This window comes from Rhincodon typus, chromosome 13 (genome assembly GCF_021869965.1).
Source record: "Rhincodon typus isolate 14 chromosome 13, sRhiTyp1.1, whole genome shotgun sequence".
In the NCBI taxonomy this organism is placed as follows: Eukaryota; Metazoa; Chordata; class Chondrichthyes; order Orectolobiformes; family Rhincodontidae; genus Rhincodon; species Rhincodon typus.
This window is the reverse complement of record NC_063344.1, coordinates 23,070,022-23,087,180: the sequence shown is the minus strand read 5'-3', so window position 1 is coordinate 23,087,180 and position 17,159 is coordinate 23,070,022. Positions and strand designations below refer to the sequence as shown.

At 43.0% G+C, this 17,159-nt stretch overlaps 1 protein-coding gene across 1 annotated transcript in view; it reads left to right on the top strand.

Annotated features, from left to right (window-relative positions):
• Positions 1 to 2,313: 2,313 nt before the first annotated feature.
• LOC109912656 (very long-chain specific acyl-CoA dehydrogenase, mitochondrial-like) overlaps positions 2,314 to 17,159 on the top strand; it is a 40,919-nt gene continuing 26,073 nt past the window's right edge. The window contains exons 1-3 of the mRNA XM_020512083.2: positions 2,314 to 2,396; positions 3,898 to 3,964; positions 5,721 to 5,793. Of these exons, the coding sequence (XP_020367672.2) occupies positions 2,314 to 2,396; positions 3,898 to 3,964; positions 5,721 to 5,793 (223 nt within the window). The remainder of the gene's footprint in view (positions 2,397 to 3,897; positions 3,965 to 5,720; positions 5,794 to 17,159) is intronic.

Sequence of the window (17,159 nt, the reverse complement as noted above, 5' to 3'; positions counted from 1 at the left end):
CTCTTCCGTACCTACACTGGCCCTAAACCCCACCTCTTCCTCTGTTACATTGATGACTGTATCGGCGCCACCTCGTGCTCCCACGAGGAGCTTGAACAGCTCATCCACTTCACCAACACCTTCCACCCCAACCTTAAGTTTACCTGGACCACCTTTAATACCTCTCTCTCCTTCCTGGACCTCTCTGTCTCCATCTCGGGCAACCACCTAGAAACCGATGTCCATTTCAAGCCCACCGACTCCCACAGCTACCTAGAATACACCTCCTCCCACCCACCTTCCTGCAAAAACGCCATCCCCTATTCCCAATTCCTTCGCGTCCGCCGCATCTGCTCCCAGGATGAGGCATTCCACTCCCGTACATCTCAGATGTCCTCGTTTTTCAATGACCGCAACTTCCCCCCCTCAGTGGTCGAGAACGCCCTCCAACGTGTCTCCCACATTTCCCGCAATTCATCCCTCACACCCCGTCCCCGCAATAAGAACCAAAAAAGAATCCCCCTCGTCCTCATGTACCACCCCACCAACCTCCGGATCCAACGCATCATCCTCCGACACTTCCGCCATCTGCAATCCGACCCCACCACCAAAGACATTTTTCCCTCCCCACCCTTGTCTGCTTTCCGGAGGGACCACTCTCTCCGTGACTCCCTTGTCTGCTCCACACTCCCTCCAGCCCCACCACACCCGGCACTTTTCCCTGCAACCGCAGGAAGTGCTACACCTGCCCCCATACCTCCTCCCTCACCCCCATCCCAGGCCCCAAGAAGACTTTCCACATCAAGCAGATGTTCACCTGCACATCTGCCAATGCGGTATACTGCATCCACTGTACCCGTTGTGGCCTCCTCTACATCGGGGAAACCAAGCGGAGACTCGGGGACCGCTTTGCAGAACACCTACGCACGGTTCGCAATAAACAACTGCACCTCCCAGTCGCGAACCATTTCAACTCCCCCTCCCATTCATCAGACGACATGTCTATCCTGGGCCTCCTGCAGTGCCACAACGATGCCACCTGAAGGTTGAGGAACAGCAACTCATATTCCGCTTGGGAACCCTGCAGCCCAATGGTATCAATGTGGATTTCACAAGCTTTAAAATCTCCCCTCCCCCTACCGCATCCCAAAACCAGTCCAGCTTGTCCCCGCCTCCCTAACCTGTTCTTCCTCCCACCCATCCCCTCCTCCCACCTCAAGCCGCACCCCCATCTCCTACCTACTAACCTCATCCCACCCCATTGACCTGTCCGTCCTCCCTGGACTGACCTATCCCCTCCCTAACTCCCTACCTACACTCACCTTTACTGGCTCCATCCCCACCTCTTCGACCTGTCTGTTTCCTCTCCACCTATCTTCTCCTCTATCCATCTTCTATCCTGTCCCCCTCTCTCCCTATTTATTTCAGAACCCCCTTCCCCTCCCCCATTTCTGATGAAGGGTCTCGGCCCGAAACGTCAGCCTTCCTGCTCCTCTGATGCTGCTTGGCCTGCTGTGTTCATCCAGCTCTGCAGCTTGTTGTCTCGGAGTCTCCAGCATCTGCAGTTCCTACTATCTCTGATAGGTAATAAAGAACTAGTTTGTTGATATTAAATGTATGACAATTAAACAATATTTAAAATTTAAGTCTTGTAAACATTTTTTGAAATGAGAATTTTTTTTCAAGTAGGGAACGGTGAGCCTGTGGAATTCTCTGCCACAGAAAGTGGTTGAAACTAAAACTTGAATGGTTTCAAGGAGTTAGACATAGTTCTTTGGGCTAAAGGGATCAAGGGTATGGGACGATAGGAGAACAGGGTACTGAGTCTGATGATCAGTCATGATCATATTTAGTCACGAAGCAATTCTTGCTCCTATTTGCCACATTTCTGTGATTTAACACGTCTGAATCCATAGCCCCCTTCACATCTGAGGAAAACATCCGAGTTTCTGTCGGGGACTTCGTGGTACGCGAGGACAACGTGAGAGCAAATCGGACGGTGGGCCAGTCTACAGAGGGTTGAGTATCTGGAAGCATTTTAACACCAGCACGTCAGGAATCAAAGAGGACAGCAAATCCTCAAATGTTCCACTGGCAAAGTTGAATCACTTTTCACTCAAAAATTGTCACGGCTGGCGTCACAGACCAGTTGCCCTGGAGATGAGGCTCCCTCGCCATTTAAAAGAGGATGTGGAGAACAGTAGCGGCCTGCACCGCTAACTGGGGGCAGTGAGGCTACATTGCAGAGGCGCCGTGCTGCGGATGGCGGTGTTGGGCAGTGAGGGCTGAAAGCGTTGCCTCCTTCCGGGGTAGTTTCAGAGAGCAGACCACACGATGCTCCCTCGCCTGGTGCTGCAGAGCTGTGCTCACCGAACAAACATCGTCCACTGGCGCTCTTCTCATCCCATTGCCAATAGGTGAGCACTGCTCAAACCGAATATATCCAGGTCTCCCATCCATTGGTATCACCGGGACTCATTCGGGAACTTCAAATTGTTCGAAGCGAACCGATGTCGTCCAGTCATTTCCTGATTAATCAAGTGGTGGATCATAAATTTGTCATAGCACAGAAAGAGGCCAGTCGGATTGTTTCTGTTCAGGCCCTCCTAAAGCAAATCACCTAGTTCTACTCCCCAGCCTTTTCCGAGCTGCGATTTTTATACTTTTCAGTCAATGATTTAACTCCCTTCTGAAAATTTCAATTGATCCTGCTTCCGCCACTATCTGGGACAGTGCATTGCAGATCCTAACTCACCATGTGTGAAAGAAGTTTCTTCATCCTCATGTCGCAATTGATTATTTTGCCAATTGCTTTAAATATGCGCCCTCTGCTCCTCAATCCTTCCAACAGTGGGAGCAGCTTCTCTGCCAGTCGTCTGACCCTTCATAATTTTGAACAGTTCCACCTTCTTTAGGGGGAACATTCCAAACTTGTCCAAATCTATGCACATAATTGCAGTTTCTCATCAAATATATGAATCACCATATTAGTGAACCTTTTTTCACTCTGTCTAATGTCTTCACATTCCTGCCAGCATAGTGCTCAGAACTTGACACAGTGCTCCAGGTGAGGGCAAATTACTGTTTTTATCGGAGGGAAGGAGAACGGACATGTCCTATCAAATAATATAGATGCATTTAAGAGCAAGCTAGAGTAAATTTGAGGGAGAAAAGAATAGACAATTATATTGATAGCATGAGACAAATTAGGGTAGGGATGCTGGGGGACTAGATCAGTTGGACTTGATAGCCCCGTTTCTGTGCTGTAAATTATAAGCAAATTTGCATCACTATTCAAATTATAGATCATATTAACCAGTGAAACTACCTAAGGGAAGAGAAGATGGATCTCTGATGTATAAAGACTGGGGTAAATCTTCTGTCTGTCTTTTCATCCTTTATGGTGGGAGATCATGAGAACCCCTGACGTAGCATCCTTGTAGTGCTAATTTCCATCTACCTTGCTTACAATGCTTATAAATCTTTGTGTCATCAACAAACTTGTCTATATGGTTCTGTCCCATCATCCATATCATTAACATGTACTGTATAGAGTTGAGGATCCAACATGGATTGATGTGGGACACTATTAATTCAATTCTGCTAATTAAAGTATCCACAACTATACTGTTTGTCTCCTGTTGGTCAGTCAACTTCCTTAACAGATCAAAAAACTTGCCTCAATTTCACGAGCTTCAATCCAAGATGGATTCATCTAAACAAGTTAACTTTACAACCCCAATTCTTGGGATGTTATTTTCACAGGCTGCTTTAAAGTCAGTTCATATTTGGTATTAAATGTTAAGATCTGCCTGTAAAACACACAGCATATTATTTTCTGAGTTGTATCTGATACCATTTAAGTAATACTAATGGTTTTCTAATATTCTGTATATGTCACATTCCTATTTCCAGCAGAATTTTACAAGGAGTATTTATTCCCACTTTGCAGTTTAATGCTCACTTTGCAAGTAAAGGAAAAAAGGTGAGCCAATCTGTTGAAATGCTTTTTATAATTGCTCATTTTTATTTTTAAGGTAAGAACTGAAATATTAGCTGAAGTATGACTTTTGACCTTTTGAACCTGCAAGCCTTGTCCATCTTCCTGCACAATTGCATACCCTTTAGTTCCCTTTGTGCTCCAAATTCTATCAACCTCTGAGTTGAATTTGCTCAATGACTGAGCATTCTGAATACTCTGGGTACAGACAATTCCAAATATTCAAACCCTTTGAGTGAAGGGTTTTCCCGCCTTATCTAAATTAGAAACGGAGAATCGCTACTGTGTGAAAGCAGGCCATTTGGTCCATTAAGTCCATACCAATGCTCCGATCCAGACCCACCCCCTACCCTATCCCTGTATTTCCCACGGCTGTTCCACCTAACCTACCTATCCGTGGACACTGTGGGCAATTTAGCATGGTCAAACTACCTAACCTGCACAACTTTAGACTATGGAGGGAAACTGGAGCACCTGTAGGAAACCCACGTGGACATGGGGAGAACGTGTAAATTCCATACAAGCAGTCACCCAAGGGTGGAATCAAACCTGCGTCCCTGGCATTGTGAGGCAGCAGTTCTATCCACTGAGTCACCATGCTGTCCACCATGTGGTTCGCATTCATAGCTACATTGTGATTTCCCACCTTGTTTTAAAAGTTTTCTCAAAACCATGCATTTGGTCATCCAAATTTTCAGTCATCTGCACTGTGCGTTTTTCATTGGTCATTTATAATGTTAAATGAACTTTGATGAAGGGTCTAGGCCCGAAACGTCAGCCTTCCTGCTCCTATGATGCTGCTTGGCCTGCTGTGTTCATCTAGCTCTACACCTTGTTACCTAAATGTAAGTTGTTGAATGCCAATAATAATGCAGGAATTCAAATCGATTATATAATTCCCATGAAAACGTATTAATCATTACTTGTGTGTAACTCTTGTATGATATTAGAAATAGTCTTCTGTACAAGATGGTGTGTATTTTTTAAATTGCTACAAGCTTTTGCAAGTTGTATTCTGAATCCAGCACAGTCCCCTCATTTTTATGGCAATGTTGAAGACTGCAGAATGTTCCTAGTTTTTGCAAAGGGAGTCAGCACTTGTTAGTCACAGTATGAAGCTATATTGAACAATATGTTGCAGCTAATCTACAACTGTGTCACTCTGAATGTTTTCATTTCTGACACCAGCTTTGGTAATGGCATTTGAGAGAGATTTCGAATTGTTGCCATATTAATACTGTCACAAGTATGATTTGCAAGCCTCAAAATGCGGTCACATTGGGAAAATGTTTGGGAAGCATCGCTGTAGATGCTTTGGGTGAGAACTGCAATTTAGTGCCAACTGAGGCCAAATTTGGAGCAATTCTTGTGTGTATTTGATATAAAGAACTGGGTTGAGACTATCTGATCACATTTTATGAGACCCTTGCAACCCATAAACAAAGGAAACCTTTCATCCTATCAGCAAAGTTTAAAGTGGAGCCCTGTTTCTAAAGGTGAAAATGTTTAACGTACTTAAGTTTGCCCTCAGAATTGCAAAGTATGAAATAGCACACCTAATGATAATTCACAAATGGTAGTGCAAATGAAATCGTAGGAATTCCATTGAAATGATTCTAGGTCTGAAAAGTAATGCAGTTCTATATTTAATTTTCTATATATTATACTGATGTTTTTGTGAAGTGCTGTGTGAGCTCTGGGAATTTCAATTAAATAACGTGATTTTTTTTTCCCTTTGCAGGAATCAGTTTCCTTTGGTGTGAACATATTTCAGGGTAGAATCAGTACTGAACAAGTTTTTCCTTATCCATCAGGTGAACAGTTTAGTGTAATGGGAAAGAGAGTGTGCTAATGAATTTTTTTTTATAATTATAAAATGTAAGAAACCCTGGCTCATGTGTATACTCTGAAAATTGCCACTTCTACTACTTTAAGATGCATGGAAGCAGAGATAATGGCAGAAGTGCTAAGTCTAGCATTGCTCCAAGTTTGAAATTCATTAAAGTGGAATATAAGGAGATGAAGCAAAGGCCTTTTCCAAGGACAGAGTTTTCAGAGTCAGAGAGAAGGAAGTCAGTAGACATTGTAAAAATATGGTGAGGGGTGAAACTCGACGAAGAGAGTTGGTAAACCTTGCAAACCTTCACAATGAGGTAAGGTGTGCCAGTTTTGCTTATGGGAAAGAGTGACAGCAAATGGCACTGAGAGTATCACTATGGGTGAGGCGAGAACAATAGTCAAGGAGTTCTGAATGTTTTGGGATTGCTGGTGGCACAGTGGCTCAGTGGGTAACACTGGTGCTTCATAATGCTAGGGACCCAAGTTCAATTCCAGCCTTGGGCAACTATCTGTGTGGAGTTTGTCATTCTCCCTGTGTCTGTGTGGGTTTCCTCCCACAGTCCAAAGATGTGGATTCATAGAATCCCTACAGCATGGAAACAGGCCATTTGGCCCAAGAAGTCTACACCGCCCCTATGAAGAGCATCCCTCCAAGAACCATTCCCCTACCCTTGATTTTCCATGTCTAACCCAACCTAACCTAAACATCTATGGGCAATTTAGCATGGCTAATCTACCGAGCCTGCACACCTTTGGACTGTGGGAGGAAACCGGAGCACCCAGAGGAAACCCATGCAGACACAGGGGGAACGTGCAAACTCCACACAGATAGTCACCCGAGGCTGGAATTGAACCCAGGTCCCTGGCACTATGAGGCAGCAGTGCTAACCACTGAGCCACCGTGCCACCATGCTAAATTGCCCATAGTGTCCAGGGATGTGCAGGCTAGGTGGATTAGCCATGGGATAGTAAGGGTGATGGGGTGGATCCCCTTCAAAGGGTTGATGTAGACTTAATGGGCCAAATAGCTTGCTTCCACACTGTAAGGATGATCCACTACTTATGTTTGATTCTTTCTTTTGACTTAGCTTTGTTGTTTTAAAATATTAGTTTAAAATTTCTCCACTTGTTTTGTGAGGCAGTAAACTGTGGCAGGAAAAACAGCAAAGCAGAGTATTAGTTGAGATAACCTTCAAAATGATGTTGGACATAAGCACCTGGGTGATCTTGTACATGCATCACAAAAAGTCAGCATGCAGGTCAGCAATTAATTAGCAAGGGAAATGGAATGTTATTATTGCAAAGTGGATGGAATATAAAAGTAGGAATGTTTTTCTGTAGTACTATAGGATTTTGGTGACACCACATATGGAGTATTGTACATAGCTTTGGTTAGTAAAGGATGTAAGTGTACTTGAAGCAGTTTAGAGAAGATTCATACGATGCATACCTGTGATGGGGGCTTTTTCTTATGAGGAAAGGTTGGACAGGCTGAGCATTGGAGTTTAGAAGAATGAGAGGTGACTTTATTGAAACATATATGTTCCTGAGGGGCTTGACAAGGTGGATGCTAAGATAATCCATGACGTTTCCTGTCATAACTATAATCTAGAACTAGGAGGTGCAGTTTGCAAGTAAAGGACCTCATTAAAGCTGGAGATGAGGAGGAATTTCATCTTCTCAGAATGTCACTAGTATTTGGAAATTTAGGATTTGCAATTTGCAGGTTGCTTCATTCAATATGTTAAGCTGAGTTAGATTTTTGATCAAGAAGGGAGTTATGGAGGTCAGGTTGGGAAATGACATTAAGGCCATATCAGATCAGCTACAATCTTAATGACTAGTCAGGCAGTTCTGAGAGCCCAAATAACCTACTCCTGTTCATTTTTTTAATGTTCTTTTGTTCCTTCTGCTTTTAAACAGCCCTATCATATCCTAATTGATAAGAGTAGATAAAACTGGTAGTCAAAGCTCTTCCAATCCTTTTTTCTCCAAAAATATACTTCAATCATAAAAAAAGACCAAACAGCGTGTTTTGCCAGGTTGATGATCCTTCAGCAGTGGTTAATGTTTGTTTTTGAATGTCTCCCTGAGAACAACTTGTATAACGCAGAGTGTAGAACAGAGTCATGTGTCATGATGCTGCTTAGGGTGAACCTCAACAAAAGATGCTGCACCACTTTCCAGACCTTCTATGTAAAGGCACTTCCCAGAAAGAGGTAGGTCACTGTCTCTTCGCCACCACAGACACCTCAAGGGCAGATCTCTTCTGACGTCAGCCTAAATTTGGTCATGTGTATATGAGTACTCAGGGATCCCAAGTTATTGTGGTAACATGCACTTAGTGTCATGTAGTCATACCACACGGAACCAGATTCTTTGGTTCAACTTGACCATGCGGATGAGATATTCTGAATTAATCTCCTCCCATTTGTCAGCATTTGGCCCACATCCCTGTAAAGCCTTCCTATTCATGTACCCATCCAAATACCTTTTAAAAGTTGTAATTGTACCAACTTCCACCACCTCTGGCAGCTTATTCCATACACACACCACCCTCTGCGTGAAACCGTTGCCCCTCAAGTCGCTTTTAAATATTTCCCGTCTCACCTTAAACCTATGCCATCTGGTTTTGGACTCCCCTACCGTGAGGAAGATCCTTGGCTAATCACCCTAACCATGCCGCTCATGATTTTATAAACATCTAAAAGGTAGGAACCTCAATGAGTTCGATTGGCCACGCTAAATTGCCCATAGTGTCTAGGGCTTTTGCATGCATTTTGTAGACTGGGATAGTGATGGTACTGGAGGCTCAAAATGTCTTTCCATTACAGGCCTGATAAGGAATCTCTCCTGCTCTTAATGCTTGTTGTTCACTTCAGGCAGCATCATGATGTATAACTGTGTGTTCTAGACTTTGTATTTTACAGGGAGGCATTCAAAGGCAAATATTAATTACGGCTGGGAGATCATCAACTTGGTGAAAGATGCTGTTTATTCTGACTGAAACCTTGTTGATCTTCCAGGAATGTAATTTTTCAATATGCTGATAGCGTTGGCAAGGTGATAAATCAATTGGTTTGGCTGCATTATGAACGCATTTTATTTGTCCATCTTATCCTGGAGTGGGCCTTAAACTCTGAGCTTCTGCGTAGAGGCAGAGGTGCTAGCCACTGTGTCACAAAATCATGCTTCGCTATGTCAGCAGCCTACAATAACCTGTTGCCTGTTTTTTTGATTGCTTTAACTCTCACTCACTTTTACAGTTGCTTGTTTGCTCAATAACTCCAGTTTGGTGGAGGTTGTGAACTGACACCATAGGAATCATAAACATGAACCCGAGTTGTGTAAGAGAGTGACAGGAGACATGGTTGTGTGATTTCTGTGGAGTGCTGCAAGCTTTCTATAGCTGTCAATGGTGGTAGTGAGACAGAAACAAACCACTTCTCTGCATAGGAGATAGTAGGAACTGCAGATGCTGGAGAATCCGAGACAACAAGGTGCAGGGCTGGATGAACACAGCAGGCCAAGCAGCATCATAGGAGCAGAGAGGCAGAACACCTACGCTCGGTTCGCAATAAACAACTGCACCTCCCAGTCGCGAACCATTTCAACTCCCCCTCCCATTCCTCAGACGACATGTCCATCCTGGGCCTCCTGCAGTGCCACAACGATGCCACCCGAAGGTTGCAGGAACAGCAACTCATATTCCGCTTGGGAACCCTGCAGCCCAATGGTATCAACGTGGATTTCACAAGTTTCAAAATCTCCCCTCCCCCTACCGCACCCCAAAACCAGTCCAGCTCGTCCCTGCCTCCCTAACCTGTTCTTCCTCCCACCTATCCCCTCCTCCCACCTCAAGCCGCACCTCCATCTCCTACCGACCAACCTCATCCTGCCCCCTTGACCTGTCCGTCCTCCCTGGACTGACCTATCCCCTTCCTAACTCCCTACCTACACTCACCTTTACTGGCTCCATCCCCGCCTCTTCGACCTGTTTGTTTCCTCTCCACCTATCCTCTCCTCTATCCCTCTTCTATCCGCCTCCCACTCTCTCCCTATTTATTTCAGAACCCCCTTCCCCTCCCCCTTTTCTGATGAAGGGTCTTGGCCCGAAACGTCAACTTCTCTGCATAAGCTGCTGTGCAAAGAAAAGCTTGATGGCTGCAGATTTCACAAGCAGTATCAAATTGCACAATAGGCATATTATGTGCAGTGGTTGTTTTGATATACCTTTATCATAAAAGGGCAATACCCTCATGTCTTGCATGGCACAAATAATTTGGCGTTCTCCTGCAAACATCATTCTTCTTTGCTTATTTTAAGATTTTATGTTTTCAAAAAAGAGTTACTTACTGGGTGTATTGTAGAAATTTTACAGTTGTGTCAAAAAGAAGTTTGTTACAACAGATATAAAGTTGAGGACTATCTACATGAATAAATAGATGCAAGGGAATCAAGGGTCGTGGGGAAACGGCAGGAAAGTGGATGTGAGGAATGTTGAATCAGCCACGATTTTTTGATCGGTTGAGCAGGCTTGAATGGCTGAATGGCCTACTCCTGTTCCGATTTCTTATGGTATTATGGTCTTATGCCTGTGCATTGTCAAACCCTCTCATAATAAGCAATATTACCTCTTTATCAAAGCCCTGTAGGAGCTTATTCTTGTCCAGATTTGTAATTTTGTTCATTTAGGTGTTTTTAATTCTCTTGCTCACCCTTTTCACCTCAGTTATATTACCCTATAGTTTTACAATTTGGCACTTAAGATGCACTAATGGGCATAAAATGCCCAAAGATGTGTATGGTTTCTCATGCTCAGACTGTGGGCCAAACTGTACACCACTTACTTTTGGTACTTCTTGTGCTGTGTAAAATAAATGATCTCCTCCAAACTTATTAAAAGCAAAATGCATCAGATCTGAAAAACAAACCTAAAATGCTGGAAATACTCAGCAGATCTGGCAGGTCTGCACTGAAGAAGACTCAAAACCTCAACTCAGTTTCTCACTCCACTGATGTGGTCAGACTAGCATTTCAGTTTGTCAGATTAAAATGTAGTTTGAACATAAACACTGGATATGCTGCATTCCGAGACTTACTGCAGATGTCTTCAATTTCTAGAGGTTCCTAAAATGGATGATTGTTGAACAGAATTGAATTTGGTTGTTTTTTGTATTCCTTTGTAACTTGTGTTTGAGCCTGGCAGTCATAACATTCTGATGTTTCACTCAAGTTACTTTGGAATAAACATCCCCTTTGTTAAATATAAAGTGCTGGGAAAACCCAGCAGGTCTGGCAGTAACTGTGGAGAGAGGAACAGAATTAAAGTTTCGAGTCTGATATGACTCATTTCATATCACATGAATGTTTCAAGAATTTGTGCTGGGTAGTGAACTTTGTTGACACATCAAATTTTATTTGTATTTTAGAAGTTAAATCAGGTACATTTATCCCCTTTCTCAAATTATAACTTTAAATGATTCAGAGTTTGCATCCTACTGATAAACACAGGGGCATTGATCTCTGGGCCACAGTTTATTCTACTTTTTTTAAACTTGATTTTTGATGAACTTTGATCAATGGTGCATATTCTTGAGGTCCAAGAGTTTAAACACAACAAAGTCATATTTTGTGAGCAGTTGAAGATTTACACAACTGACTCAATGCGAGATGAGTCAACAGCAATTAAAATGAAAGCTATTACTGCAGCTGCTGGAGATTTGAAACAAACACAGAAAATGCTGGTGAAACTCAGCATATCCGGCATCATCTGTGGAGAGAGAAACAACCCTTCTTCAGTTCTAAATTAAGAGGAGATATAGTGACTTGATAACTCTGTCTTTCTCTCCACAGATGCTGCCAAATGCAACTAGTTTGTATCTAAATGACTCAAACAGCCAAATTTCTAATTAAGCCCATCTGAAATGTTCCATTTGTTGATAAGATGATTAACTGACCTTGCATGCATTGTACAGAATAATAATAATTATGTTTCCACTGCTTGACATTCAGTGCTTTATTTTTAACTTTTAATAATTAAATCTGCAAAAATGTTTTTAAATGGATTGGCTGGATATGTACAGAGGAAGGAGGAGGAATTCCATCAGTAAACACTAGCAAAGAGGTTTGATTTTTTTGCTCCTATTTTGTAACTGCATCATCTGTCATTAGGAAAAAAGGTTGGTGTGAAAATGCCATTTTTAAAGATACTACTGTTGACTGTGTCCATATCTGAAATATCAATTCCCATGCTTCATGAAAGACCTTTGACTATGATATGCCATATTACTTACGGCCTCTGCCTTTATGTCACTTCTGACGTTTCTGACACATCGATCCACTTGTAGATTCAATGAAATCCATTCACAGAACAGCTAGACTTACGTTAAAAGTAATGCCATGGGCTGCTATCTGCTTGGCCCTTGTGGCATTCTTCATTGGTATCATTGAAGATTACCATGGACCAGTGATCATAGCCTATGGAGTGCTTGCCTAAACCCTGAAATTGTGCTACACAAACAAATTTCTGCCTGAAATTCTCCAATACTCTCCTTATCGGCCTGCCATCCTCCACTCTGCTTAAACCCCAACTCATCCAAAACACAACCACTCAAATCATATCCCTCACTGAATTCTGCTATCACCCCCATTTCACTGATTCAGATAGATAAGTAGATAATTAGCCAATTGAAATGTCATCACAGCAATGATGATGATATAAACAACTAATTGTAATTTATGACTTAGTTACTGACCATTACTAAATCAAAATAAAGAATAACATATTGTATGTATTCTCAATTTTGAAAAAAGTGGCAAGGTGGCTCAGTGGTTAGCAGTGCTGCCTCACAGCACCAGCGACCTGGCTTTGTTCCACCCTCGGGTGACTGTTTGGAGTTTGCACATTCTCCCTGTGTCTGCATGGGTTTTCTCCAAGTGCTCCAGTTTCCTCCCATAGTCCAAAGATGTGTAGGTTAGGTGGATTGGCCATGGGAAATGTAGGGTTACAGGGATAGGATATGGGGGGTGTGTCTAGGTTGGATGTTTTTCAGTGAGTTGGTGTGCACTTGATGGGCCAAATCGCCAGCTTCCACACTGTAGGAATTCTATGATTCTACATAGCATAGAAAAAGGATTCACAATTATGATTATTTCAGCATACTGTTACTTACTGTTAATAACTGCTGAATACAGGTGACCTTAATTAGCAGAATAGACGTTAAAGATCTACTGCAGTCTGCATTTTGCATTTACATTCAAAGATGAAACCATTCCTGAGGAGGGATATGCTTGCCATAGAGGGACTGTAATGAAGGTTCACCAGACTGAGTCCTGTGATGGCAGAACTGTCTTATGAGGCAAGATTGAGGAGTGTGGGCTTATATTATCCAGCCTTTAGAAGAATGAGAGGCGTTCTCCTTAAAGCAGACAAATTCTTAAAGGACTCAACATGTTGGATTCGGGAAGGATGGGTGGCATCTTATTTTTTTTCAGACTAGTGTGGAGGCAGTAAAGTTGGAGATACTTCCCCTCAGGGGAGGGAGGTTTACTTGCATGGTTACGTTCTTCTCAGTGTACTGCATCTTAGTGGTCTGGTCAAAATTTTATGAGCGGGAAGTTCTGGCCTCCCCACTCCTACCCCATCCTCCAGGAATTTTTGGGCTTCAACTTCCAGGCACCATATTTAAAAAGCAACTCAGGAGAATCATTCAACCTTTTCTCATCATCCCAATGCATCCCTGGGGATGCCAGAAACTAGGCAAAGGAAAACCATGCATCCCTAGAGATTCTCCTGAAGACTGCCCAGGAGAGAAGGGATAGCAATAGGAGGCCATAATGACTGACAAAATGTAACCCGGGTGGGTCCAGAGCTAAGTGCTTGTAGGTGGCTCGAGAAAGCCCGACTCCAGTGTTGGAAGAGGTTAAGTGACCTGCTGCCCACCAGCAGGGTAAGTGCCACTCTGTACTCAATGCCTCATACCTCTATGGGCACGAGATGGCATTGTAAGCTTGTCACTGCACAGATTGTCACAGATTCCTAGCCAGTCATTTACATCGGATGCTTCATGCGCAATCAATATCTGTCCTTTCATTGCAGCCACCAATGTAGCACAGCATGAACTGCAGTGATACTGCCTCCCACACACCTGTCTGGGTACACATTCAAATGCAAAAGGAGCTCCAACGCTTCAAAGCCCACACATTACCAGCTTACTGACTTCATTATAATTAACAGAATCATTTTCTATTCAAGATTGCAGCCGAATATACGGGCTGACCCTGGGGCTTGTCCACTCCTATTTGCTTTTTCTCTCCTTTTCTTCTGCTTTAGCTTTTTTACTTTCCTTTTTTATTTTTTGTTTCTCTTTGTTTCCTTTTCTTACGAGTCTGGAGAGTGGTGGGTGAAGGAGAAAGCCTCTGGTGGCAGTGGCAGCTGTAGCAACACCAAGACGAGCTGGACATGGCTCCAACCCAACCCAGGATCTCCTGTCAATCAAGGAGCATGTCCTGGGCTGACTCCCCCGGCCTGGACATGCAGGCTAGACCAAAGCTCCAAGTCTGCAGCTAGGCCCGGGTGCCTAAAGGAGAAGTGGCAGTGTCAGCACAGTGTGACAGTCTCCCAGTGTGGTAGTCTTGTTCTGGTATGGCAGTCTTGTCTTAGCGAGGAGGTCTTGGCCTGGCGTAGAGATCTCGTTGCTGTGTGTAGGTCTACTTCATCTTCGGCTTCCAGGTATTCCAGCGGCCTGGCAGACAGTTCCATCCAGGAGTGGCAGTCTTGGCCTGGCATAGAGGTCTCCTTCAGCAGAGGCTTCCGGTCAGTATTCCAGTGACCTGGCGGTCTTGTCCTGGAATGGTGGTATCGTGCTGCCTATGTCTTCAGGGTATTCCATCACTCCTTAATCGGCTTTCCCTGAGCCTAGGAGCCGTTGACTGAACTGAGATGAACTTTGTCTTACTTTTACTTTTACTTTTTTACTTTTACTAGTTTTACTAGTTTTACTTTTTAAAAATTATTATGTATGACTTCTGTCATAATGTAGGTGCTGTGGTGGGACAACTTATAAAACCTTTCACTGTATTTTTCATGTAAAAATACATGTTACAATAAATTCCTATTCTGTTCTATGTACATCTAATAACGTTCCACCGAAGGTTTGCATGGTACAAGGGCATCACCACCACAAAACTTGGGTTCAGGATGAATATCTCACAGTAATCTTGAGCACACACATCACATAACTGCTTCATCGATTTGTAGTAACTACAGTTCTTTGATAACACTGAGCCCCCTTTCAATCAAAACCCCTTAGCTCCTAACTTTCCATATACCACATTTTTCTTCCTAGCAACAAATGCAGATCATCACATAACGTTAGAAAGTAGGCACAGCATATAATCAAGAAGATTAATGGAATGCTATCTTTTGAAATGAGAGGAAATTAATATAAAATTAAAGATGTTGTGCTTCAGTTATAAAGGACATGGCAAGGCCACATTTGGAATACTTTATGCAGTTTTGGTCTCCCTATTTGAGGAAGGATCTAAATGTTTTGGAGGCAGTTCAGAAGATGTTTATCAGATTGATAGCTGATGTGCTGTTGTCTTATGAGGATAGGTTGGACGTGCTGCACTTGTTTTCACTTGAGTTCAGACGAGTGTATGGTGACTTGATTGAAATATAAAAGACCCTGAATAGCCTTGAAAAGGTGGAAGTGGAAAGGATGTTTCCTCTTGTTTCTTAGTCCAAAACCAAGGGGCATTGTTTTAAAATTAGTGGTGGCCCTATTAGGACAGTGATGGAGATAATTATCTTCTGTGAGAGTCATAGAGCCATAGAGTTATACAGTATGGAAACAGACCCTTTGGTCCAAATTGTCCACACCGACCAGCTGTCCTAAATTAATCATTCCCATTTGCCAGCATTTGGTCCATATCCCTCTAAACCTTTCTTTTCATGTACCCATCCAGATGCCTTTCACACGTTGTAATTATGCCAGCCTCCACCCATTCCAAACAGTTGCGTGGTTTTCCAACCTCCTGCCTCAGAATGCAGTGGAAGTGAGACCACTGAATCTTTTTAAGGCAAACGTTGATAGATTCTTATAAGGCAGAAAAAATGGAATCAAATTTAATGGGTGTAGATGAGAAGGTGGAATTTGAGAAACAACCAGTCAGCCATGATCTTGTTGAATGGTGGAACAGGCTCCGGGAGTCAATTGACTTGTACCTGCTCCTATTTAATGTGTTCTTTCATTTGTATGAACCTATACAAAAGTCTTCAATGCAGGAGAATAATTCAAGGAAATGGAAATGGCTGAGATCTCTGAAACTCAGACGATCAGGTAGACCAGGCCCCTGCTGACTCCAGTGCAAGTGGTGAGGCTCTGGATTGGTCATTAAGGAACTGACAGAGATGTACAGGCAAGCAGGGGAATATCAGGCAGAGGTGTCAGAGATCATGTGCAGAATGGAACGAAGGGTTGTGGAGTCTTCCTAAATCCCAGGAGTTAACAAAGTGCATGCTGGTGCTGCAGGAAGTGAAAGTGGAGAGTTAATAACATGGAAAAATAAGAAGGCATAATAATTAAAGAGATATTTTGCATCAATCTTCACCCTAGAGGATACAAGAAACATCCCAGATTTAGCAATAAATCAAGAAATAGAAGGGAGTGAGGAACGCCTGAAAATCACAATCATGAGGAAAATGGTACTGACCAAATTGTTGGAACTGTGGGCTGACTCTGTTGGAGTTCTTTGAGGAGGTGACGTGTGCTATGGATAAAGGGGAACTGGTGAAGGCATTTGATAAGATGCCATATCATGGATTATTGCAGAAAATAAAAGCTCATGGTGTAGGGAAAGGGTATGGCATGGATACAAGATTGGCTGGCTAACAAGAAGCAGAGAGTAGGCATTATTGGGTCATTTTCAGGTTGGCAAGAAGTATTGTGCCAAATGTCACAGGGGTTGATGCTGAGATGTCAGCTGTTTTTAATTCACTTAAATGCCTCATATGAAGGGATGGAAGGTATAGTTAAATTAGTTGCTTACACAGCGATAGATAGGAAAGTAAGTTGTGAAGAGGACAGAGGAGACCACAAAAAATATACATAGACAAAGATATAGCAAATGGAAAACAGTGTGAGAAAATATGGAATTGTTCATTTTGGCAGGAAGAACAAACAGTGAAATATTGCAGAGCTCTGAGTTGCGAAGCGATCATGAAACACAGAAAGTTAATGTGCAGGTGCTGTAAGTAACAACAGCGGGGGGCAATGTTCTCATGGTATTGTCACTAGACTAATAATCCAGAAACAGGACAACTCACACCCCAAAC